Consider the following 25,262-nt stretch of genomic DNA (forward strand, 5'->3'; position numbering starts at 1 on the left):
GGTGGAACAGGCGAGGAGCTACCGCTCAGTTTACCGAATCCGTCCGTTCCGTCGTGTTACGACGCTTAGAGCTTCCCCTGCGAGAAACGTTGCATAACCTGAGAAACTTTGGGAACCGGCAGCCTCAGTCTTGCCGTTCTGCAGAGGCGGCGCAGGCCGACCGACAAGGATGTAGCGAGTATGTCATGCAACGCCCCGGTTGCAGTCCCGGTGCTTCAATTAGCTGTTGCACAAGAGAGGTGACGAGGTTCTCCCGGGCTTCCCAGGGAGACATCAAAGGGGGCCGCCTCAACGAGAGCAGGTTCGAATATATGACGACTGCTTGGCCAGTGTCGGTAAATGCAACCGCAGACTTAGGGATCAAGCTTTGTTATTCTTGTCTTTATGAAGGCGACTCACACAGCACATACAGCTCGCGCAATGAGTGCGTTTAAGGATTTCCTTGCTGATTTGAAATGCGATTAAGTATGATGCAGTCAACTTTAGAGAACTAGCGCTTACATATCTTAAAACACCAGCAAGCTAATGTCGAATTTAAAGAAGCCACTGCGCTCATCTAGAGCTGCTCTGTGACAGTAACTGTAAAACTGTGTACCTGCGTAAGAATAGAAAATACGCCCACCTGTAGTTAACATTCATCACTGTTCTGAATGGCAAGAACACGCTTGAAATTTCTTGGTGCTCAAGAAAAGCGAGTGAGTGCTTTTAACGTTCTAATTGGCAAATAAAAACTTGGAACATTTTTTGAACTTTCCAAGCCGCATTCACAGAAGGGTTGCACAGCTCGAGCAAAAAGCCCATACAAATGAAATCGCCGCAGGAAACCTTGTAATGTGTCCTTCAGCCATCGCAGTCCACCAGCGCCGATTTCCCAGCGATTCTCCGCTGGCAACCAACACCACCTGGACGCGTCGGTCGCCTGGCAGCGACCCGGAGCTGAGTTACAGAACAGCACGTTCAGCAAACAGTTACAGCTCACAGATTCAGCACGTTTCAGCTTCCTAATATAGCTCACAAGCTGACCTAAAGGTATCTCGCTGGTTTCAGAATCGCGCGAGTATAATGCAGTGAACGCTTGTGAAAAGGAAAAAAAAATAGAATAAGTGCTTGGTTGTTAACAAAGCGGCGTAAGAGAGACAAAATGCATGAGATGTTCTGGGCGTGGCGCTATTGTCCATACGTGAGAAGCATCCTCCATTTCTGTTCACCACACACATGATAAATGGCGAAACGTGAAAACCCCTTCGGGCAAGGAGGAGAACTGTAATGAAGAAAACTTGGCTGTAGAGAGGATACAGAAGTAGGTCCAAATCATGGGAGTGCCATATCAGGGCCCAAAATGGAGTAAAACGTTTTACTGGGTGTGGTTTGCAAACGGCCGCCCCCAGACATCACTTACCGCCGCAGACCAACCACAGCGCTCGCATGGCAGCTAGCGACAGCGCCGTCAAACACACAGGAGACATTGTTGTGCGCACTGCTTGTTTTCACGGCCTGTGGGTGCTACATGCACGCGCGCACAGTTTTGCGGGCCAATTTTGAGCCCAGCACCGTGGCGTCACCCCCCGGAGTGTCCATCTCGCACAGCAATGTTCCCGGCAGGTGAGCGGTGCCTGGCCATCACCACACGGCGCACTTTTTGGCGGGGTTCATGGGAGATCCTGGCGGGCAGTTGAACTCCTGGGCGAACTCGGGCGTGTTGGACATTGGACCGATGACCCTGCGCAAAAAGGTGCCACATCAGGCTCGTCCACAGCCACGCCTCACGATGGAACCACGGGACGTTCCCATGCCCCTAGACCCAAAGTGTAAATTCTATCTCCGCATTGGTTATAACGCATTGTACATGCTAGTTTAAGTTCCGAAACTAGGGATGTGCGAGTATTAGGAATTTTTGAATAGCAAATCGAATAACCTTCTACTCGTTTTGTAAACCGAATGAAATAGTGCAGATGCAAAACTATTCGAATTCAATGGAATACGCTGCCAAGTTTTCGAATAGTTGGCACGAAGTTCGAATAAGGCCCGCCGTAGTTTCCATCGACGATTGTTTCAAAAACAGGGCCCGCACCGACGCCGCTCAGTGCGCGGAATGAAAGGTTCTGCGCCGCGACGCGGTCCATTAATGCGGCGTCGTTCATAATGCCCACACATGGCTTCGAAAATTGAGCAACGCGGAAGACTTGAGGCAGGCTGCACGAATATTCACCCAGGTAGCGAATATGCGTGAAAATACTGGATTCTATTCGATTCGTTTTTGAAAAACTACTGTTCGCACGCTCCTATTTGCGCCGTTCCGAACTTGTGGCTGCGAGCTCAGAAATGTCCTATTTGGAGAAAATCATGATGTTTTTGAAGCACACAGGAAAATTAGAACGACCTTTTCGCACTAATGTGTGTGTGTGTCGGGAGCACTTTTACGAGTGCTGTTATAAATTATTCAAAGTCCTTCGACGCGTGATGGAATGCAAGTGAATATGCGTGCTTTAAAAATTGGGAAAAATGAAATTGAAAATTAGTTTTTGGAGAAAGAAAATGGCGCAGTATCTCTCACATGTCGGCTGGCATCCTAATAGCTCCGTAAGGGAAGGGATAAAGGAGGGACTGGAAAAAGAAAGGAAGAAAGAGGTGCGGTTGTGGAGGGCTCGGAATAATTTCGACCACCTGTGCATCTTTAACGTGCACTGACATCGCACAGCACAAGGGGGTGCCTTTGCGTGTTTCGATCGAAACGCTGCCGCCACGGTCGTGTTCGAACCCGGGCACTCCGACTAAGAGCTTTTAAAACTGTAAAACGACTTCGGCGAGACTTCCGTCCTTTGAGTTCTCCTGAAGAGGATAACTCAAAACATGACTTGGACGGCACTTACTAGTTACTATACAATATGGAAGGCTCTGAAAGTAGCTGAAAAATAGCTTTTTACGGCACCTTCCTCCATGGCTGCCATGCCTGCGATTTTGCTGTGTAAAATATAGGGTAAATTTCCCATGGACAGGTCTCAGGGAGGTATAGATTAAGGAACCCGAAGTGCACATGCAGCGCAAATCGTTGAATCTTCATGTGCTGCAGATACGCCTCGTGTCTGAGGTACGCCGCAGTGGCCTGCCACAACCACCCCCTCCCACAGAGGTTGTTCAGTATGCGTCAGTTCACTGGACACAGGCGGCTTTGTAATCGCCTCAGCTCAAGCGAAACTATGGAGGCCCGTGATCTAATCCGTCAGTGAACAGCAAGCAGAACCCCAGAGCCCTTTTTAGCGCGCTAGCATTGGATGGGTCGCCAGCGAAAAGGCCGTGATGCGCGATCCTGAAGCCTCGGAGTTACTCTGGGAAGCTCGGAGGAGGGTGTTGTTGCATCAGCTGCAGCCGAGTGGAGAGAGGCTGTGACGATGAAGAGCAACAAACACCGTTTTGTGCACATGCAGTTGCCAGGCGAAGGCTGAAGTCGCCAGAGGAACGTGCAGTGCAGCAAACGGCAGATCATGGATGAAGCCAGTCGTTCGACAGATTTTGGAGCCGAACGACGTGCACGGTGAACTGAGGAGCAACTCAAAAGAAGAGATCGCTGAAGTGAGTGAACAGATACAGCGAAGCGGTAAGCCGAAGAAGAGCGGCGAAGAAAGTGGAGCCTTGCTCAGCGGTATGGCATTTAGTTTAACCAGGCAAATCGGGGGCCAAATTTTTTATCCCCTGTTGCTGGTCTTTGGTTCTAAGGCAAGAAGCTTGCTTTCTTCATGCCTAAAAGAACAGCGCTAGGAACAAAACGAAGGACGAAGGGATGGACAGACGCAGGCACTGACTGACTACAGACCAACTGAAATTTGATTTCGGAGCAAGACACGTGTACGGTTAGCACAAATGGGTGGAGTCCGCGTGATCACTGTGGGCGCGATCAGCGAAAAAAATTCAGAGGACGGTTACGACTATGTAACGCGAAATTCAGCGACATGTGTGTAGGTATTTAGTTTTAGTGATATTTTGAGGTAGAAAAGATAGTGACCTCATATCGCACTGGTGTAGCGGTCAATTAAGTGATGCACCCCTGCACTGGCAGGCGTCTGTTCCAAACAGAGCCATCCGTAGGCTACGCGACCCAGGTTGCCCGCGATATAAGGTGACTGCGTTAGGGACGGCCGGGTGCGTTGATGACATCCACCCACTGGGGGATGCTATTAACGCACCCAGCGGCTCCGGACGACTACGGAACGCACGCCAGGGACGGGCGCCTAACAGTTATCGCTGTGAAACAGTGCAGTCTCGTCAAAAGGATAAAAAGGGGGCTAGAAAAAACTAAAAGCGATAAGATCGGATGGTGTATAAAGGGCCGGGACAAAAGAAAACTAGTAAAAAAAGGTAGAGCCGTAGCCAAAAGGCGGGCAAAACAAAAACGGTAAAGGGAAAAAAACGAGGGTGGAAAAAAATTAAGGCTAACTAAGTGGTTGAAAGCTATCAAAAGCGGTGGCAGAAAAGGCGCGTGGAAAAAACAAAATACTTTTCGCTGACCCTCAGAAATTGCAGCTCCTTTTCGACAATATACTGTTCATTTGCGTAGTGTATCTCAAGCGCTTCAGTAATTTCCCTGGACAACCAATCTCACCGTCTACCTGTTATGATGCAGCGATTGAAGTCGGAATTGAAGCCAGTTGTTAGTCAGCGCCTGTCTCTCACCTTTCTTTTCGTCTTGTCCCTGGGCATGCAGTACCGACAAGCCCGACACTTGCTTCGCGTTTCGGCAGCGCTGCTGGCAGCCGTGCGTATATATGTTGCTCTACGGCGATTAATTATGTGTGGGGTGTTACTCGTCATTACGATTCACTGGACCATTTGCCAGGTCCGCATGCTACAGGGAACCTGCAGTGAAGTGTTCCAAGCTGACAGCAGTGTCGTAATCCGCAGCCTGGGGGAAAGGCTGTGGGCACAACTCGCCAACCATCGCCAATTGTCCGAGCTTTGCCGAAGTCACAAGCAGCGTTGCTGCGACAGGCTTGGTGCACAATCACGTCGAACGAGCGTCGTGTAGACTATACTGTGTTGTTTTTCTTGAGACTCAAGCGGCGGCTATGAGCGGAAAAAATCAAGGCGCTGACGTCTGGGCGCTGCATGCTCCATACGTGTTCAGTTCACAAGTCAGCGAAGGACAGGAAAAGGGTTTAGTCTCTGTGCTAAGCTTTGCCCGGCGTGTGCACTTCTCTCTCAAACTCTCGGCGCGTTGTTCAACGTCCGCCAGTAATGAACAGGGCTCACCTGTATGACGGCGGGCTGTGCGACCCGGACATAATGCGCAGCTTCATGGCCTCCGGTCTGTACTTGCCACACCATACCTGAAACAGAGATCCCGAATAACACACTCCACTCAATGTTGCAACTTAAGTGACCGTTGTGAAATGAGTTCACACCAGAAAATATCAATCGGCCTCACCAGCAGATTTTCGCTACGCAACCCGCTAACTAAAAAATGAATAAAAAGGTAAAAAAAAAACAGGGCAGTGTCGTCAGCTCTTCAGCACGCCAAAAGCGTTTGAGTTTTCTGTGGTGCTTACATGTAATACAATTGAGAGCACAACGGAAGGCGGTCGTCTTCAACGTTAATGTTTGTGAGAAGAGAACTTTCTAATTGCGGCGCTGAAAGTGCAGAGCTCAATACTAGCTTTCCGAGAGACAAGAACCATCGCAGGCCACCTTTGCTCTGCATGACCTTGACCTGTCGGTAAACGCTGATTACTGCAACGAGGGGGATTCCTTTATTAACCATCCCAGCTTTCGTGACGATAGCGACCACCTACGCGGCGCTGTTTTTGTAAGGAAAAGAGTAGCCGTCTGATTCCTTTCCTGCAAAAAAAGTGGGCGTGATTAAAGGACGTGTGTTACTGCGACTACTCTGACGCAACATTTCACCGTCTGATGTGACGCAACATCTCACAACACATACGCTTCGCGGCAGCCTTCCATTTTCGGTAGCTAATTAGAAGCGTTTAATTGTGCCGTCGACGCTTTTGCTCGCTCTTTTTTATGGACTCCTTTGCAGGTCTCCGACATCCGGTTAAAGTCTAGGAGTGTTCGAGACAGGGGTGAGTTTTCCAAGCACGTTGCGGCCCCGAATTGAACGTCACCGCTTGGAATAAATGGAATAAACATGCGTTGCACTGGGGCCTGCCCCACACAAGCCAACTTTATTCACGGAAAACTTGAAAAGACCTACACAAGAGGAAAAAGAAAAAAAAACGTTCTGATAAGCTCAGTAACATGGAAACATGGGATCGTCGGCAAAGGCTGGCCCCATTCTTAGAAGGAGTGCGAAAAGGTTAAAGACAGAAGAGGAGACAAAACAAAAAAGTACTGTATTTAGTCTTTTCACGCTGCCGTTTGAAATATGTTCAGCTAATTTTCTCTCAGTACTCGTCTCAAGCCACTGCACTGTCCCCTTCATCTGCTGCGCGAAGGACGGCGCGAAATACCGAGCGAAAGGCCACACACAGGTGGCAATCGCGTGCAGTCACAAATCATTTACGTACCAGGCAGTTACGCTCATCGCAAGACGTGGGACAAGTTCGCGGATGTCACGCAGTGTACCGGGTATAGACCCGCTTTGTCTGGTTGACGGTTGCGCAGGAGCGTTGCACCAATGAGAACTGACACGCGCAGCACGGCTAAGTTACGTTTGACGTTGCAACTTTGTGGATGCTGCACGTCCGTATGCATACGATTTCAAAATTTTTTTCGCAGACATTTCTGGCATGTCTCTGCGCGGACCAGATGATCATGAAGGGGAAGATACGCGCGCAGCGTGTTTGTCATGCGATGTCTGTCAAGACTATTCTCGCAGCACTTCCATGCGCTATGACGTCGCAGCAGGCAGCAAGAATGCGCCAGCTTTATCCACACTCACGTTGGCAGCGCTGATCCAGAAGAGCTGATGCGGCGTGTAGCGCAGGCCCGGAAGACCCGCCTCCGGACCGTTCTCTTTCACCCAGCGCTGGTAGGCCTGCGTGGCCAGACAGGATCGCTTCGTTACCACTGAGAAGTTGCAATGAGTCGTCCACCGAGCCAAGCAGACTGGCTAAACATTCAGCCCTAAGAGAGCCGAAAACTGCGACAAAAATAACCGCCATTTCTTCGTGCAGGCTGCCAGCGAAAAGCCTCTTGCACCACCTTCCTTAAAACCTGCACACATACCTAGCTTAATGTGTTAAGGAAAATATAATCCAAGGTGAGGGATATTTGTAATAAAGGAGTGCAAAAATAAATACTCCGCTACTGCACCCTACCTCTGGAGACAGCTGGCTCGCACCACCAACGAAACGAACTTCGACAAATTTCACTGCCGCTTCTAATACAGCCCCGCTTGTTGGGAGAGGTGTATAAAGACGTAGCTATAATCTTTCCTTGTTTCCCCCTCTCTTCTTTTGGACCTCTTTCTAATCTTGCTTGGCGACAAGAGATTACGTTGACATGTCAGAGCTCAATGCAGTTGTAACTGACGGAATCAAGACAGGAGCACCACATTTAACTGTACGCAAATGCGCACCAGAGTTATCGCCACCGTGCTACGTTTCCACCCGAACTTACAGAAACAAGCTATCAAAGCACAAGGCAGGAAACCAATTTCACGAATTCGATTCGCGAGCCGCTCTCATATGGCAACGGTCGCAATACCGGCCGGTGCGTGCGCTCGCATGCCAAGAAAACAGCGGCCAACAATACGCGGCGCGCTGCAAACCTTCGTGACGGACGCGAGCAAAAAGCTACGCGCCGCGTGTTTACGAAACAGAGGAACAAAGGCGAAGAAAAAGAAAGGTCATATAAAAAATAGCTCTCCCCCCTTTTTTTTCGTTACACAACAAATGCGTCACGCGCATCTCAGCGTTTCCTCGTCAGATCCAAACGAACACTTTCCCTCATCTCCACGAACTTCACCTCATTCACCCAACACTATACCCTGATACATCCCCATGGTGCCAGACCCGTCCAACACTCTCACATTTCTTGGGGATGCGGGTGAAACCGAACCACTTACAGACGCAGTACACGTCATTTGAGCGCTGGGAGACGATGGTGACCAGCGACCGTATCGAGGACCAAGGAGCCCTCTTAAAACAGGTGCATCTGACAGCTCAAGCCAGGGAAGCCCTGGAATGAGGGTCCCACCGACAAGCCTCAAGAAACACTCCTCTGATTTTAATCATTAAAGTTTACCTACCTACCTACCTTGCGAGGGAAACTTTTTTTTTTTTTTTGCACACTGACGTGTTGAGGAAAATTTGTTTCCTCTTTGGCCAACGTCACACTTTGAATTCGGGGAGAACCGCTCCAACCAAACGAGCCTTTTTTTGTTTTCTTGGTGATTTCAAAACGCCGCCGCTTGGTAATTCTCTTCCCGATTTTCGATCTGTGCCACCAGCAAATGGGCAGAACGACGCACTTCTCCGGTCGCTATGCATCTGTGTCAGGCGCGCCAGCTGGGGGATTCTTTTCACAAAATGAATTACATCCTACAGCTTTCGCAAACTTCCTCGTTTCTTCTTTAAAAAAAAAAAGAAAATGTGTCCTCCTGAGCGAGTTCGCGGAAAGAACTTGGAAAAACTAGCTGCTCGTTTCGTGCTGGGTTCAGCATCGTCGCACTGACGTCATCCTGTATAACGCCTTTTACAAGAACGACATAGCTGAACTAATAAGCGTGAAGTTCTGTAAACGCTCAAAGGCTCGCGCACTTTCGTCGCTCCACCACCCGGGTCAAGAAACGGGGGGAAAATCATTGCAGAAAAAGACGCACTTTACCTCAACTTCATTTAGTGCGTTTTGTAGAATTATATGGCGGAGGGAAATACCTGTGCCAGCGAGCTTTTATGTGCACATTAACTGCAATTATTGGAATTTGCGTTAGCTAGAACCTAATCCAGTGTAAATTCCCAGGACTGTAGGGCTGCCATGGCCTCCTCAGCTAAGAGAGCTTCACGTCCCGGTACGGCAATCTGTCTTTTTGAGTAAATTTCCACCGCCCCGTTATGTATATCTTGGCCTTCTAGTAGCTTCAAAATATTATTCTTTCCTCTTCATTCAAAGCACTCATGTCCCCTTTCGAATTTCAAAGGTCGTACGAATGTAGTACATATCCATAGCAAAGTGCGGAAATCGGTAGAACAGATCAACACGCAGAATTAGGCTTATGCTTCCGGTGATTTGCACAAGCTGAACGTTCTGGGGCAGCGCCCTGCTTGTAAGGCGACGTCTTAGCTGAGCTGTTTCCATCCTCACCGAGTTCCTTTCTTTTGCTTTCCGAACCTTTCACTTGTCTTCAATTAATGCGCAGAGTTAAGCGAGTCCGTAATGTGCCAGTAACAAACGTAAAGCGGATGCCGTAACAGGGTTCTTGCATGTGAAAATATTCTGCTAAGGCATGCGAATCATCTAATATATGCCGGAGGCGTTCCTTTTTGAGAGACTGAGTGAACGGACACATTTGCGTAGAAATTTGTCGAACGCAATAACTCCCACGTTATAGATCGATGCTTGAGTTCAGTTTCCGCACAAACCGAGCCACTCTCTAAAACAGGCGCGCCGCACTTCGGCACACTGGGGCTCCAAGCCAGTTCTCCGCGTCGCAGAGAGGCACGCGAGCGACACGTTCGCAAAGCTCTCTCAGAAGTGTACAGGTCGTGTGCCGCCCAAAAGACGCTGGCGTGGATTGAAGAACGCGACAAAGTCGAGCGATGCGGCTTAGGCTAAACTGAAGATGACTCAAACAAGAAGGAAGGAACTGCACTGGTGCCGCATCAGCGCAAGGGGATTCCTTTCGAGCAAGACGCAGATGTAGTAGTAGTGGTAAGTGGTTCATGTTAAAGTAATAATAAAAAGGAAGGAAAAGAGTTTTGCTAGCCCCGGCATCTGCCATCGATACTGAAGCACCTGAGCTGGAGCAGCAGAAATAAAAGGATAGCAGGCAGAATGGAGGAATTAAATAAAAGAGGAGAGGGGACAGGAAGAGAGGTTGGGGGAGAAAGACGCAGACGCCTTCCTCCTTCTCGCTTGCAGTCTTCACAGCGTCGATACGAGGCCCATTCCATCAAATCGATGAACACGAGAAATGCACGATGGGGAACTACGCCTGTTTCCACAAGTCAGTGGACTGCATCAGGGCCGAGCTACTGTTTTACAACGGTGACGGCCTTGCGGTCGCTTTACAAACGAAAATACGGCGAAACGCGCGTCATTGTCTGTTCTTCAGGCCTCCGGGAAGGCTCTTCCACTCATAACGCCGATGAATGACAAGCGATAGCAGGTTATTTATAACGAGCAGTTACGAAACATATACTGGTCAGCCCGTCACACCAGTGTCATTAATTGTTCAACGCGCCGAAATGTGATTAAATCGTCGTTAGGCCTGAGCGACATGTTGTGAGCGAGCTATTCCTCCTATTCATCTGCGCGAACAATGCAATATTTAGCTATAAGAAGTCCAGATATCGGAGCTGTCAGGCATCCTTACGTAGAAAAAAAGAAACGGCCACGCCCGTCTAAAGCTGCAAAAGAATTCTGAATAGAATACTCTCCGTGTACCTTCAGATACTTTCAAGAGTCGAACGGAAAAATAATCGCCTTCTTTTTAACGTCACGTCTAATAGAATAATAACATGGTCCACATTTTGCTCTGAAATGCTGGAAACAAATGTTTCTTCTTTTTTTAACCCTAGGACGAAGAGGGCACATGATAGAGAAGTGTGGACAAACAGCTACTCGCTGGGAAGAAGTTTGAGATTTTTTTTAACATTTCGTAGAAGGAAAAGAAAAATTGTTCTTCATAGTGAATTTCATTCCAAGTCAAAAGAACGCCCTATTTGGTGCCAGTATTCTCTAACCGAAGCCTTTAATGCACAGGCCAAAGCGATAAACCAGCCAGAACATACTAGTCGCGGTCGTGATTCATATAAACAGCCCTCTTCGCAAAAGTACTGCAAAACGCAGCTTCAGTGAAATGTCAGTAAAATGCAGGCACTTGTCTTTAGGTCTATGTAAGTTCAGCCAGGCATTCCATGTTGTGGGCGGGATATAGGGAGAAATAAGGTGATGTTTCAGCAGAGTTCAATGTAAGTGAAAAGCATATGCTCGGTGTCTACAATGCGATGAGGGCAATTGAGCTCGTCTGGGTCGCTGTGGAGGCAGAATAAGTAGTCTGTCCCAAATTTCTCTCTGTTGCTTGTGTAAACGACTCCTACAAATAAAAAGAAATCGCAGAAAGAGCTACTGAACTTAATTCTGCAATGATACTGTCCACCAGTGGGGCTTGTGGGCATTAAAAGAAATGAGAAGACTCGGAGCATTCAGCGCGCGGCTAAACAGAGTGAAGCTTGTATGCCGGCGATCGCCGTCTGCCCGCAGACAAGTCCAAATGACCATTCCGAAGCGAGCGTGCGCATGTCACAAGTGAGTCAGCAGTCCATTCACGCTGAATACGACCAGCATCGATGACGCAGTGGCGGTATAGTTAAAAAAGCGTTATATCTCAATGACCTCGTTGGTATTATGAAGGAAGAAAATGATGCATTCATACTTAAAGCAGCTCCTCTGCGCTCGACTCACAATGAGACGCAGCGGTGAAAAAGACCTCACCTTGAAGGCCTCCTTGATGCCTCCGTTGTCCGCAATGTTCTCGCCCTGCGTGTTGACGCCGTTCACCTGCAAGACAGCACAGCGCCCTTCATGAGAACGCCGCCTGTCTTTTGTTGCCCCAGACGCGAGCTCGATTTGGCTTCGTGATGCGAAACTGCGGTCTCACACGGGCAGCGTACGTCGAAAAGCCTCACTGGGTACAGTGGCTAGGATGAGGTCCGTGAGGAGCTCTACAATGCTCAGACGCCTGCTCGTGGAAGAACTGTTGGGAGTAACCCGCCTTTTTCACAAGGCCGCTCTGGGCATGCGAGCCTCTTCTCGCCCAGCTACACTGGTTGAAAATGAAAACGCCTGCTCCTACTGAGCATGCGCAGTTCATATTAGTGAGAGGTGCATGCGACAGGTGGCGGCAGCTATCAATAGCACCGCCTGATTTAAAGGGTTCAGCCGTATCCGTCCGTCCGTACGTACGTACGTACGTACGTACATACATACATACATACATACATACATACATACATACATACATACATACATACATACATACATACATACATACATACATACATACATACATACATACATACATACATACATACATACATACATACATACATACATACATACATACATACATACATACATACATACATACATACATACATACATACATACATACATACATACATACATACATACATACATACATACATACATACATACATACATACATACATACATACATACATACATACATACACCCACTCACCCACCCACCCACTAGGGGGCCTCAATGCGCCTGCTCCCCCGCGCGCATCGAGGCACCCTAAAGCACTCAAACTTGCCACTTCGAAGGCGCAGCTGGCTCCTCGTGGAGCCAGATCGTGCCTGCGTCTCCGACATGCGTTTGTTTTCAACCAGTAGCCGCGGTGGCTCAGTGGTTAGGGCGCTCGGCTACTGATCCGGAGTTCCCGGGTTCGAACCCGACCGCGGCGGCTGTGTTTTTATGGAGGCAAAATGCTAAGGCGCCCGTGTGCTGTGCGATGACAGTGCACGTTAAAGATCCCCAGGTGGTCGAAATTATTCCGGAGCTCTCAACTACGGCACCTCTTTCTTCCTTTCTTCTTTCACTCCCTCCTTTATCCATTCCCTTACGGCGCGGTTCAAGTGTCTAACGATATATGAGACAGATACTGCGCCATTTCCTTTCACCAAAAACCAATTATTATTATTTTCAACTAGTAGCAGACGAGTTTTCTCCACTCCCCAGAAGACGTACATCTTGTGAAAAAGGCGGATTGGTAGAGCTCCCCCCACGCAGTGAAACGCTCCTCGTCGGTGTCCGATAGGTGACGTAATCACAATCAGAGGCGGTCTTACCATGCCTTGACAGATGCATACAGACGCTACGCCCCGTAGTTAAGCGCGACAAACTGGCGAGAAGGGCAAAGAAACATAACACTGGAACTGTTCGTAATTTTTTGCTCGGCTAAGTTTTGTTTACTCAAAATTATCAACAAGCTAGTCCATACAAAAGTAATGCTATGATCCCCACGCTACAAGCAGCCTACCTCCCACCAACGCAGTGGCCGAATCCTGCGAACTTTAAGCTCGCTGAACTTTAAACCAGAGTTCTCTCAAGCTACAAGTTGCTGAAGTCCGAACCAAGATCCGGCCAATGCCAATATCCAGTTTCCAGATGTCGACAAACAGTGGCGCAGCCTATGAGCTCAGGAGTCATCTACTGGTGGCGGCGTATATCTTTCGTTTCTCCTGTCCCCTCGCCTCTTTCATTTCATTTCTCCATTCTGCCTGCTATCCTTTATTTCCGCTGCCCCAGCTCAGGTGATTCAGTATCGATGGCAGATGCCGGGGTTAGCAAAAATCTTATCCTTTCTTATTATTATTATTTTAATATACCCCCACTACTAGTCTAGTCGTGCCTTTGTAAGCCTTGAGCAGTTCCTTTGAAAACGCGGGTGGCGTAACAGGCTGCTCCCCGCCGTGTTCTGGACCAATCGGAGCACGAAATTTTAATGCATTGTCCTAAGTTATGTTTTGCAACTAGTACGATCAAGAGGGTCCTACTTTGAGCAGAAGGTGGGGACTACAGGCAGACGTAATCTCCTCAATTTCGCGACCATTGCACTAACAGGCACCACCTTTAAAACGCGGCGAAACGGAGTCGAAGGCCGCAGCAGAAAAGCGCGAACCTTCATGGTGCCCTTGGCGACCGTGTAGTTGCCGTACTGGTCGATGATGCACTGCGCTCTCTCGCGGAACCGCTGGTCCGTCTCGTGCTCCCACCAGTTCACGTTGTTGCCGTCTTTGTCGAACTGTCGCCCTGTGACAAACACCGAGAAGGGGTCACAAAGTATGGTGTCCGCTAAACGTTTTGGTCAATTCTGCCCCGTGCACCATCTCGTCAATTCTCTGTCCTATTTGAACAGTGTGTGTGAAGTTACGAGTGTTTAAACGAGTGAGCGATTGAACAATAAAAAAAATTAATGAAAAGTAAGTTACACCAAAACGGTCAGAACAGAAAACGTTCTCTTAGTGCAGGTCACGTGTTCTGTATCAGATCCAAATAGGTTCCGGTCTCATTTGCATTGCGCAAACAGGTCGCTGCCCATCAAGGTGCGCTCCCATCAAGGGTGTCGTTTCCGATGACCGGGTTCTTGACATTCCTGTCCATGTGAGCAGCACAACCCGTCAACTGATTTCAATATTTTCCAGCTAAATCTGAGTACGCTTCACTTGCAAAGTGCCGCGAGCCTTGCACGTGGTATTATCAGTATAGCTACTCTCGTAACTTTCTTTTCAAAGGAGTCCACACGTGAAACTCCGCACCTGCTGTTCTTGCGTAGCCGTTGGAACCACGCATAAGGCTGAAACAGCTGCTTCCAAATAATACAAGGCTGAAGATACGTTTTCTGTTTGAGCTGTAGCACGATGCGACCGCTGCCAGGTAGGCCGATGACTCGCAACTGTCATCCTTACAAAGGCCTTTCTGGTGACGCGCTTTCCGGTGCACGCTGCTCTAGCGCTCTGGAAAAGCGCCGTCGGACTATACTCCACATACCACCTATTAAAAGGCGGAGGCGGGAAGCGGGGGGGGGGGGGCAGAAAATGAGGTATAAATTATCTGAACATCAAACAAGGCTCACCTCTGTCATCGAAGCCATGCGTTATTTCGTGTCCGATGACGAATCCAATGGCACCGTAGTTCATGTAGCTGCAAAAAAGAAAAATAGAGAACGAAACGATGTAACAGTGTTTTTCAACAATAAAATCACTGGCCTTTTGAGATCGGGTAAAGAAAGGTGTCAAGGACGATGTTATCTACAGAAGTCATGCGCTCCACTGCCGCTTTTAGAAGTGAAAAAGTTCGAAAAACACCTCAAAATAGCTTACCCATAAATATAAACAAAACTCCGCTTTGGCTGGCCGCTCGGTAGAGCTGTGCGCGTCGGATGAGCGAAACCTTACACAGGTGTTGTCTAATAAAAGTATTAACGTGGCGCAGCAGCAGCCTTCGTATCAGGTGTCTACGACGTGCACCAGTGTTCAACAAAGAACCATAACCTCAGGCCCGTACGCATCAGAACGTGAACAATCGCTATGGATGCGCACGACAAAGACAGTTCCTTACCATTCTGTTGAAGCGTCTGTTTCTTTTTAGCAAGTCCGCCGATTGTTCGTGCCGCTACCGCAATGAGCACTTTTCGAATGAGTTCCTTTCCCATCTTTTCTGTCAGCCTCTTACGCTGACTGAAACCTCGGGCTGTCAGCATTCCGTACATCGTCATTAGCTGTCCAGCTTTTTTTTTTTTCGCACGTATCCCGGGCGCTGCTAGAACAAGAACAGCGCTGGAGGCGGGGCGGCGGCGAGTAGCCAGCTGTCACGGCACTACGGCAAATCGGCCTGCCTTCGTCGTGAATCCCGCTCGTCGGAAACATTGTCATGACAGTAAAGACCTCGCGTTCGTTCTATCCTGGTTTTCACGGACGTTTTTGCCTTCTCGCCGTTTGTCAAAGTGGAGATTTAGGCATGAAAACAGCGCTTCTTAAAGAGTTAAAATTTGCGGTATAAAAAGAAAGGAACTGCTAAGGCGCGCAACAATGGGCTATTGTAAGTCTAGTTCGCTTTGTATGGTCAAGAAAAAGACAAAGGCTACTCGAAATGCGCCGCGATCCCTGCGCAGATGACGCGAAATATAGTTTTTTTTTTTCGTTTTTCTTCGAGGACCTAGTAAGCGGTTGCATATACTATAATATTTACTCGAGTCCGCAATTCTTGCATCATGTTCCCAACAAGATGCCTAATAGCAATTTAACCTAAAGACACAAGAACGGTTTGTATTGGGTGTGTATTATCCTCCTAGTTTTCATGCCACTGTCAAATCTCTTCAATTTTTATGATTTCTATGGGATTTATAATCATTTTTAACTCTATCCACACCACGAAAAAAAAAGCAAGAAGCACGAACAATGTCAAAATAGACATTTGATGCACGTCTTGCTCGATTCGACACCACGATGTCAGACTTGCCGAGCTAGCTTCTACGTGATACCCTGTTACTTTAGACAGTGGACCGGCAGCGAGGCGTGCAGATTTTCACAAGAAAAATAAATTCCTCGCGTAGAGTGCATGTCAGAAATGCGTATGCAAAGGGCAACAGCTTACTTTGGCCGGTCCTTGGAGAAGAAGGCGCCCTGCAGGATTCCGGCGGGGAACTCTGCACAACGACAAAAGGGGCGCCAGAGGTCGTCAACGGCAGCAGCGACGTCTGACAACAGGGAGTGCCAGCGGCCATATTGGACTAAAACGAGCGCCGCTTGAGAAAGGGCCCCCCTCCATCCACACTTGAACATCTACTGGAGACATCATAGAATCACAGCGCTTGCAGACGAGTACATAGACAGCACAAGGAGGAGCAAGCGTCAATCCCTTCCATGCCATTCAGCGAGCGACTGTGTTTTATTTTACATTTTCATCTCCCGTTGCAGGATTAACGACACCTTCTGAATATGACTGACTGAATGCCGGAGATTCATAAAATTCAGTGCTTGGAAATGTGCCTCAGTGAATAGCAACGTCAGGTTTGCCGAGGCATGTTCAATGAGAAATTCACCACGGAAGTTCACCATTTTTCGCGCGTACTGATGTCTTCATACATTGTTCGCGCGTACTAACGTCTTATAAAGTAGCTTATTTCTTTTTAAACTGAAGCACATTATTAATGCACAAGCATTGTATGGCTATGCAGGCGGTTTCGGCGTGGACTAGATAATCTCGGTCCTATAACGGAGGAACTAGTTGGTATGTCGGGAAAATAATGGTATCGTCAGATAGCGCATCGAAAGAGGATGTGCAAATAACCGAATGGCTAAAGTGGATTAATTAGACAATTAATTATAGCCAAAAATGTCCAAAAGGTGGGCGAAGCCAGAGCAAAAGTGGCGCCAAATTTGAAAACACCTGAAGTCGGAGGAGCTAAAGCGGGGCGCCAAATTTTGAAGAACCGGAAGTGTGGACGGAGCGAAGCGTGGCGACATATTTGAAAACGAAGCGTGGCGCCAAGTTTGAAAACTCAAAATGGGCAATGATGGAACTTGATTAAAACAGGCAAATCGGGACAAAGAGGAACGAGGAGGCGTCCCTGCTTACGCATTCCTCCAAAGCGGATGCCGCAGTGAGCTCATAATTTTTGCGATCCTGGTGTCATTCGTGCATTACTGTTGCTGGAAGTGTAGAAGCATTTGATTCTATGAATATTTTTGTTTATTTATTTATTGCCTACAGTACCAACGGTCATTACAGTGGGGAAGAATATACAGAAAGGCAAGAAAGATGATTAAGTGTCAGCATTTTTTTGTTGCACCTTTGCATTTTTGTAGTCTTGTTCCAATGTTTCTTAAATAACATCAAGAGAGAGACAAGTTTAATGAAAAGAGGGGCAAAGCGGTCGGCTAGAAAAATGTATATCTGGCCTGCTATTCTGCACTGGGAAAGGGGAAGAGGAGAGGGCAAATCCTCCGATAATGTGCGCCCGCTCTTGCAATAGCATCAGATGAGGCTGCGGACATGCGGACATTAAATTTCACTTATGATACAGGCAGCTCGGAGGTAGTATAGTCTTTGTCGTTCAAATTAGTTGCGACGGAAACAATTAACGCATTTCATTTTCTCCTTGACGACTAACTGAACGCCACACGCTCTGAAACAGGTATTCGGCAACGACTCCGCAGACAAAAAACACGTTCGCTTTTTTGGTTGCAACGTTACATAGTCATGTATAGGAATAGCAGCTCTGGTAATGAATGTTTAGTTTAGTTTATGGGAAATTAACGTCCCAAAGAGACTGAGGCTATGAGGGACGCCGTAGTGAAGGGCTCTGGAAATTTCTACCACCTGGGGTTCTTTAAAGTGCTCGGACATCGCACAGTACACGGGCGTCTAGAATTTCGCCTCCATCAAAATTCAACCGCCGGGGCCGGGATGAAACCGACGTCTTTCGGGTCAGCAGCCGAGTGCCATAATGGCACTCAATTGTGGAACCAAATTAATTAGGACAATAAGTATCCAATGCACCAGCGGATAACGAAAAAATTGATATATTGACATCAATACATGACTGCATGACTGCGGCGTTTAGGCATAGCAAATAAGGGTTTTTTCTGCGACAGCCTTTAATGAAGAGATTGCATCCTCGCAACTTGAGCCTCCCCCTACCACAGTGCGCAATGATAGGGGCGAAGCTATCGCAGCCTGATGCATGCAAACGCAGTGGGTTGGACAACTTCGGATGAACTTACCACAGAAGCGATATCGTTACATAGGCGGCTTGAGTGGAGGAATTCAAGTGCTCTGTCAAAATCGGCCAAGTCGGCCTGGAGTCCGCGTAGTGCATTCCGTTCGTTGGCACCCCTCCGTCCTGCCCTCAGCAGACGGGTCGGTTCGCACTATGCCCCACGATTGCACCGCTTTTTTATTTTGTTTGAAAGGTCTGTCGGCTCAGACAGCAAGCAGTAGAACCCACTAGCGCGCAGCCCAAACGAGCTCTGTTGGCAAAAAACAAGCTAACACTGCAAGAGCCACTGACGGCCAGCAGTGTTCGCCAATTAAGTCCAAAGCTGAGGGCGTATGTAAGACGGTATGCAGAAGCGCACAAGAAATGAGGGTGCCATCAAATGCGCAATGAATTATACCGTGGAATCAACAGCTACTGCGTGCTTGTATTTCTGCTGCGACATTAGCTAAGGGCTTGCCTAAGCGTCAAAACCAATCGCATGCCTCTTCAAAAAGACAACGCTCACACGGGATGAGTAAATTTGCGGTTAAGCTTAGCTGGGCCTAACCTGCATCGAGTGCAGGGTATGAAACTTTGATATTCAAAACTCCTAAATATGGATAAATTTGCACTTAGGCTTGTTGATACCTGAGCAGCTTTCAGATTGAACTAATAATAAACGTTTATTCGAACTAGCTATCTTGCAAGGCCTGAAGCAGATGGCTATTCAGCTGTGAACAGTTCATTCCAATAACTAAGGCCTCAACACGAGGCTTAGCTCCACACCTACGCGGGGCAAGCGCCGCGGGCAGTGCCGCTGCTTCTTGAGTAACTGTGCAATGTGCACTGCGCATGAATGATAACTGCACAGCACTTGCGTTGGTTCTTGTGCTGCCCGCCGGACCCAGCGCTTTGTGTGCGGAGCGGGAGGCTCGTTACGGATTTGCCACTGGATTTGAACTCAACACTGCTCTCGCCTAAGGCTACTTAATTATAACATGGCTTCACTGCCCCCGGTATCTTTACGCTGAGTTGGCACAGAGGGTGCTGTGCAGTAGTGCTAACCGCAAACTACATAAGGACATATTTTTGCGCAGTGACTACAAAGTGGCGGAAGTGGCGGCTTCTTTTAGGAGATTGCAAGCTGCTCTGTTGCTGGGACTTCGGCCGTGGCGCATGCAGAGGCTCACCGATGCAGTTCTCCAGGCTGTTGTAGTAGGCATTGACGACCGCCACCTGGGCATGCTTTTTCCATCTGCAAAAAGACCGCATCCGTGTTCAGTGTTCGCTCAAAACCGAGGTTTCCTATACAATACTTTTGCGAAATCCGACCCTCATCTGCACAAGCTCGTCTTCTTGAACTAAGTTTTCGCGAATCTCATTTAAATTTGTTCCGCCCGAATTCTCACGAACAAGCGAAAACTTGTATCCAGACCATAATCAACTGCAGCTGTCGAGACTGCGGTGTTACTACGCTGGCACCTAACGGGTCGAAAACTACCTTTTTAGCGAAAAACAAACGACAGAGAGCTAAATGCTCTAGCATCAGATTCCAAATGTACGGGATTCTGTTGCATGTATACGACTTCATAGCCTTGACTGCATCCTTTTTAACAACAACAAAAAGCCTGCTCTAGATCATTAGCCAGAAACTTACGCACAAATCGCAGCAGCAGTTTTAGGAACATGACACTGCCGACAAGGCTTAGCTTCCAGGTCGAAGTATTCGGCCATGAACGCGGCCGTTTCGCTACTTTATGCATCGATGATATTAGGCCTTTCGTGGCGTGAGAAGGCGCACTCACTCTCCCTTGATGTGCGGCTTGCGCAGCTGGCCGAAGGCGTAGTCGGTGGACCACTTGCGCAGGCGCATGATGTTCTCGAAGTAGTCGTCCGGCTTCAGGTGCACCTTGGCGTAGTGCTCCTCGACGAGCGCGTCGTTGAGCAGCTCGTCCGGGTATCCGATGTAGGGCCGGATGGCCTGCGCCTTGGCCCGGGCCCGCTGCCGCGTCTGCTCGTCCATCCAGTCAATGCCGTCCAGGATGGTGACGAACTCGCGCACGATGAACTGCACCATGTCCAGAGCGGCGCCCTTGGCGTCCTCCTGGAAGAAGTGGCGCACGTACAGCGACGACAGCGCGATGCCCAGCGAACCCGTGAGCGAGCCCATGCACTGCTCCCAGCGCGCCGTCTCGCGGGTCTTGCCCGTGAGCACGCCGTTGAACTCCTGCAGCCGCTCCCGCCACGGCTTGCTCAGGCTGGCGTACGACTGGAGCACCACGCGCCACACCATGTAGTTGGCCAGCGTGCGCGGCGCCGTCGTCTCCATGAGCGACTCGAAGCGCTGCACGAACTCGGGCACCACCACGTTGATGGGCTCGTCGGCCGCCACCGGGTCCACCAGGAGCGAGTTGAAGTACTTGTCCCAGTCGATCTGCGCCAGCGCAGCGTTAGGCTCCCGGCCTCCCGACAGGAGATTGCGACCAAGTTTCGTCGGGTCCGGTATATATAGCGTGAAAACAATGAAACGGAGTCACTGAGCAAGCGAAACATCTCAACGTGCTTGCGCTTCCTTCTAAGGTCCTTCAGCGTCTTTAGTGGCAGCGGTAACAAATACCTAGCGGCTTAAAAGGAGCCCTAGCTTGGCGGAGTATAGATTATTAAACCTTCTGTGTGTGCCTGCGACTCGTTTACAAAAATGCCGTAATTATGTTAGAAGAACGATTCGAATATAAGTCCTCGCTGCAATTTATGGTGGACAAGCTCGCAGCACCTCGGGTTACCGTCATTGCTCCAAATTAGCCTTAAAAAATGCGCAAGCATCCCATGTGGGCGGATCCGCTACATAAAATTTCTTGGCAAAACAGTCCGCAGGGACACAGCGCTGTACGTGTCTGTCTGCTTGTGTGCGTCCTGTTCCCTGCGCGCTGTTTTGCCAAGAATCATGCACCAGCCGGCCCAGCTACTTCCCATGATCCAAAAAGTTGACAAAAAGTTGAGAACCTCAGCAATATGTATGCTGACTTAAATTCTTGGTATATGACCTTAAATAGAACCCTCTGGTGCAATAGTTCTCCACCTAAGCGCGATATCAGTTAACGCTCTGCGGTAAGGTGCCGGTCAATTAACCTTCTATAGGGAAGACTGCCTGACTGACCTTGGGTGCCAGCTTCTTGAGGTCGCTGAGCGGCATCTTGTTGTACAGCTTGCTGATGTTGCGCCGCTCCTCACGCGGCGTCGAATACTGAAACAAAAGCATCGGTCGTGAGTGCAGTATCGTCTACAGTCATGCGGTGCTCGCTGAACACGTGCGTCAGCTATCGCGCTGCAAACATGCACTTTTCGTTTCTCCATATGTTGCCAACGGCATTAAACATGTGGCGACAGTGGGAAGGAGGCAGAAAAAACGCTGCTAAAAAAAAAGGGCTTCTAGCTCTGAAGCCATTGAAGCAAGCTCGCTATGCTGACGAGCCTATTGCTCTCGTCTCTGTATACATTGACAAATGCTCCCTACCCTGTATACTCTTATCGGCAACAGCTGTGCAGCTCACTCCGGACAAAAAAAAAAGAGAGTGTGTTATTATTATTAAACCTTTCATTTTTCAGAGCCTAGCCTCAACGAACACCAAGGGATACTATTGTAAGACCAGATGAACAAACTTGTTAAAGCACTGATAGCTAAAATGCGAGTTCGATGATCTTGTTGACCCGTTTAAAATAATATTATTTTGCTGATTTTGCGGTACCTAGACGTCTGGACAGTGCCCTCCTATAAATGCAGCCGTGAACGAGGCAGTTTATATGTGTATCGAACTTTTTTTTCCCGCTTCCAGCACCTTCAGACATTTGATTTAATGTATCGACACATAAGCAAAGCTTAGCATTCCACGCTATCGCCTTCATTCGCAACGCACGGGTCCGATCCGGAGAGAGCAGGCATCGAAAATGAAGGTGGCCGCATACAAAAGCTGCTGCAGCCTGCAACTGCGAACGGCCGCACTCACATTGGCGAGCGTGATCTCGAAGAGCAGCGCATCGCGGAGCTCTCGCTCTGCGGCCGCCCTGTCGGAGGCACCGAGCAGCTGCGCAGCGTCCACCATGAGCCGCAGGTAGGCGGCCACCGCGCTGTCGTTGAGGCCGCGCAGCAGGTACGTGCGGTCGGGCAGCCCCAGCGACGTCTGGTCCAGGTCGATGATGTAGCGCGTGTTGTTGCGGAAGTCCGGGATGACCGACAGGTCGAGCAGGATGTCGTGGCTGTAGCCGAAGGAGCGGTACTGCACCAGCGCATCCAGCCAGTTGAAGCCCGACGCGTTCCAGGAGGCGCCCTCGACAACGGGCCAGCCTCCGATCGCCGTGAGGACGCGCTTGAGCGGCGCCTCGGCCGTGGCGTCGATGAGGGTCGTGTTGAGGCACGACTGGTACATGTGCTTCATCTTGTGCACGAAGCCCGGCTCAGCCGGCCGCACGGGCTCCTCGACCAGCGTGCGCAGCTTGGCGTCCAGCTGGTCCTGGATGAGCGAGAACTGCGACAGGGAGGACTTGTCCTCGGGGATCAGGTGCCGCTGCACCCAGCCGCCGCAGGCGAACTCGTAGAAGTTCTCGCACGGGTCCACGCTCTGGTTCATGTTTTGCAGCAGCGCCGAGGCGGCCTGCACGCACCCTGGCGACAGGCACAGCTTGGCATCTTCGCCCATCAGCCGGTCGGCCTGCGACGGCAGCGCCACGCCGGCACGACCTGCGACGACGACGGGACGCACACGTGAAACGAGATATAAGCGGCGGCCAGCTGAAACCTCTCGCAATTCCCCCTGCAGGCTGAGTCTTGTGGTACATGCCACAGTTGTCAACGTTCGTTTCTTAAAGCTAGTGCCCGTTCCACACAGCCAATGCTCACTGGCGGGTTGGTTGTACCGGCGACTGTGTGCTGCCCTTCGCTCCTACGACCGACAAGATACCGGGAGACCGTGAAAGTTTCCTTCATTGGAGTTTGCAGACGTTTTCCTCTTTTCAAGCGGAGCACACTTTAAAATTAAAGAAAACCAGACCTGTTCGTAAAGCACGAGCCATGCTGTTTCTTGAGAACCTCGAAAAATTGAGAACTTCCTTTCTTCTTTCACTCCCTCCTTTATCCCTTCCCTTACGGCGCGGTTCAGGTGTCCAAAGATATATGAGACAGATACAGCGCCATTTCCTTTCCCCAAAAAACCAATTATTATTATTATTAATTCTCGCAAAATTCATGCACGCTAGCGAGGTGCCCTCTGCCTGAATTACGGTGGGTGATCACGGTAATTAATCAGCAGAGTTTGGAGGACAATACGACGGAGTTCTCAAGTCGCAAGGGAGAACATGCTACGCTATTCTCGAGAGGCCAGCTATCAGCTTTCATCAAATATGATCACGAAGGGCACACGTAACGATTTAGCCCTCAATACACTTTCGCCGATTTCCCCACACCTCACAGCACATAAAATACCCCGGCAAGGCATTCTAACGTCTTTTATTTCTAATTTTTGGAGGCTAGGAGAATTCATTCGGGAGGGTGTACAAGATGTGCTACACAGAGATTATCTTTGGAGCGATCGTACAACGCCACCCCCCCCCCCCCCCCCCGCCCAAATATTTACCCACGGTATAATTCGCAATGTATGAATTGTAATTTGTTTCATATTCTACTTTCAGTTCTCGAATCCCTAACTTCAGAAATAATTGCCTTCATTGCCTTCGTTCCAAATACATTAGGAATCGATGCGCTGATCACTTATGCTGAGAGCGTTTGCATGAAAGGTTTAGGTTTTCTTTACACAGACAGTGATTCTGTACTTGGGTGGCTTCCCTCAATGCATCTTACAATGCGATACGTTACACTGCTCTCCTTGCAACGTCAAAGACAGCACGAGCCCCTCGGGCCAAGAACTCCCTTACGTATACGTGCTCTTTACAAGTAAAGCTATCTGACCTATTTCCGGTACCTTCAGTATAAACTGATGCGAACTTCTCCCTCGACAGGTAAGCTGAAAGAATAAAATTTCCAGTAAAAATCTTCAAGCGCAATTTGTCAAAACGAAGGCTCGAGACCCAAGTCTGGGGCCGCCTGTTGGACCAACCGCTGAGCCAGTGTCGCTGAAGGATATCTGCGCATTTAGCTGCCGGATGGAGCCTATCCTCAGGCCACACACTACACGCCACCCTCGAGGCTTTTGTCTCCTTGATGCGCCGACGCTGCGCACTCTCTGCCAGCTTACCCGGTGCCATCGACCGCCGGCGGCCTGGCGTCTTTCCGGAACGTCGCGATAGTAGTGGCACGCTTTCCCCGTTCGTTCTTTCTTCTGTACGTGCGTGCGTTTGTTTTCGCAGATGCGAGGGGAGCCAGAAAACAACGAGGCGTCCCTCGCGGCCCTTCCGGTCACACGGCGCCCCGTCACGCGCTCAGACGGAGAGCCCGCGGCGTGTCGCTCGGCGCATGGGCCGCTTCGCGAAGTTGTGTACTAACAGCCGAATCCCGAACCGCGCAAAGAGCGGCAGAGTTGAATGCGCTTCGGGAAAGCAGCGTTTCCGGCGCACAAAGCACGTGGCACACGTAATACTTTCGCGGTTTCCGTACTTGCCGAGAGTATGCCGAAGCATATGACGCGCAATGCGCGCAGCTCCGAAGCCGGCTCTGCGCAGATGTTGTATCAATGAGTTTCTTAGCACCGCGCGTTGTTTGAGAAGTTCAGAAGCTTCAAATTCCTATAAAAAATTCTTTAAACTTTCATCACTGCAATAAGCCACAGGCGGGAATTACATTTTTTTCTTTCCATTCATTCCTTTACTTTTTTTTAGGGGGGGGGGGGGGGGGGGGGGTTCTGAGTGCATGACAAG

At 49.3% G+C, this 25,262-nt stretch overlaps 1 protein-coding gene across 7 annotated transcripts in view; it reads right to left on the reverse strand.

Annotated features, from left to right (window-relative positions):
• Positions 1-1,465: 1,465 nt before the first annotated feature.
• The window catches only part of LOC144120441 (neprilysin-2-like), an 85,127-nt gene continuing 61,330 nt past the window's right edge, over positions 1,466-25,262 (reverse strand). For all 7 annotated transcript variants that reach the window (XM_077652834.1, XM_077652832.1, XM_077652830.1 and 4 more), the window contains 11 exons: positions 22,403-23,133; positions 21,556-21,642; positions 20,204-20,832; positions 19,589-19,653; positions 16,292-16,343; positions 14,772-14,839; positions 13,818-13,948; positions 11,605-11,670; positions 6,887-6,982; positions 5,245-5,321; positions 1,466-1,720 (listed from right to left, as the gene is read on the reverse strand). In XM_077652834.1, the coding sequence (XP_077508960.1) occupies positions 1,621-1,720; positions 5,245-5,321; positions 6,887-6,982; positions 11,605-11,670; positions 13,818-13,948; positions 14,772-14,839; positions 16,292-16,343; positions 19,589-19,653; positions 20,204-20,832; positions 21,556-21,642; positions 22,403-23,133 (2,102 nt within the window). In that variant the 3' untranslated portion in view covers positions 1,466-1,620. The remainder of the gene's footprint in view (positions 1,721-5,244; positions 5,322-6,886; positions 6,983-11,604; positions 11,671-13,817; positions 13,949-14,771; positions 14,840-16,291; positions 16,344-19,588; positions 19,654-20,203; positions 20,833-21,555; positions 21,643-22,402; positions 23,134-25,262) is intronic.

Source organism: Amblyomma americanum, chromosome 2 (genome assembly GCF_052857255.1).
Source record: "Amblyomma americanum isolate KBUSLIRL-KWMA chromosome 2, ASM5285725v1, whole genome shotgun sequence".
In the NCBI taxonomy this organism is placed as follows: Eukaryota; Metazoa; Arthropoda; class Arachnida; order Ixodida; family Ixodidae; genus Amblyomma; species Amblyomma americanum.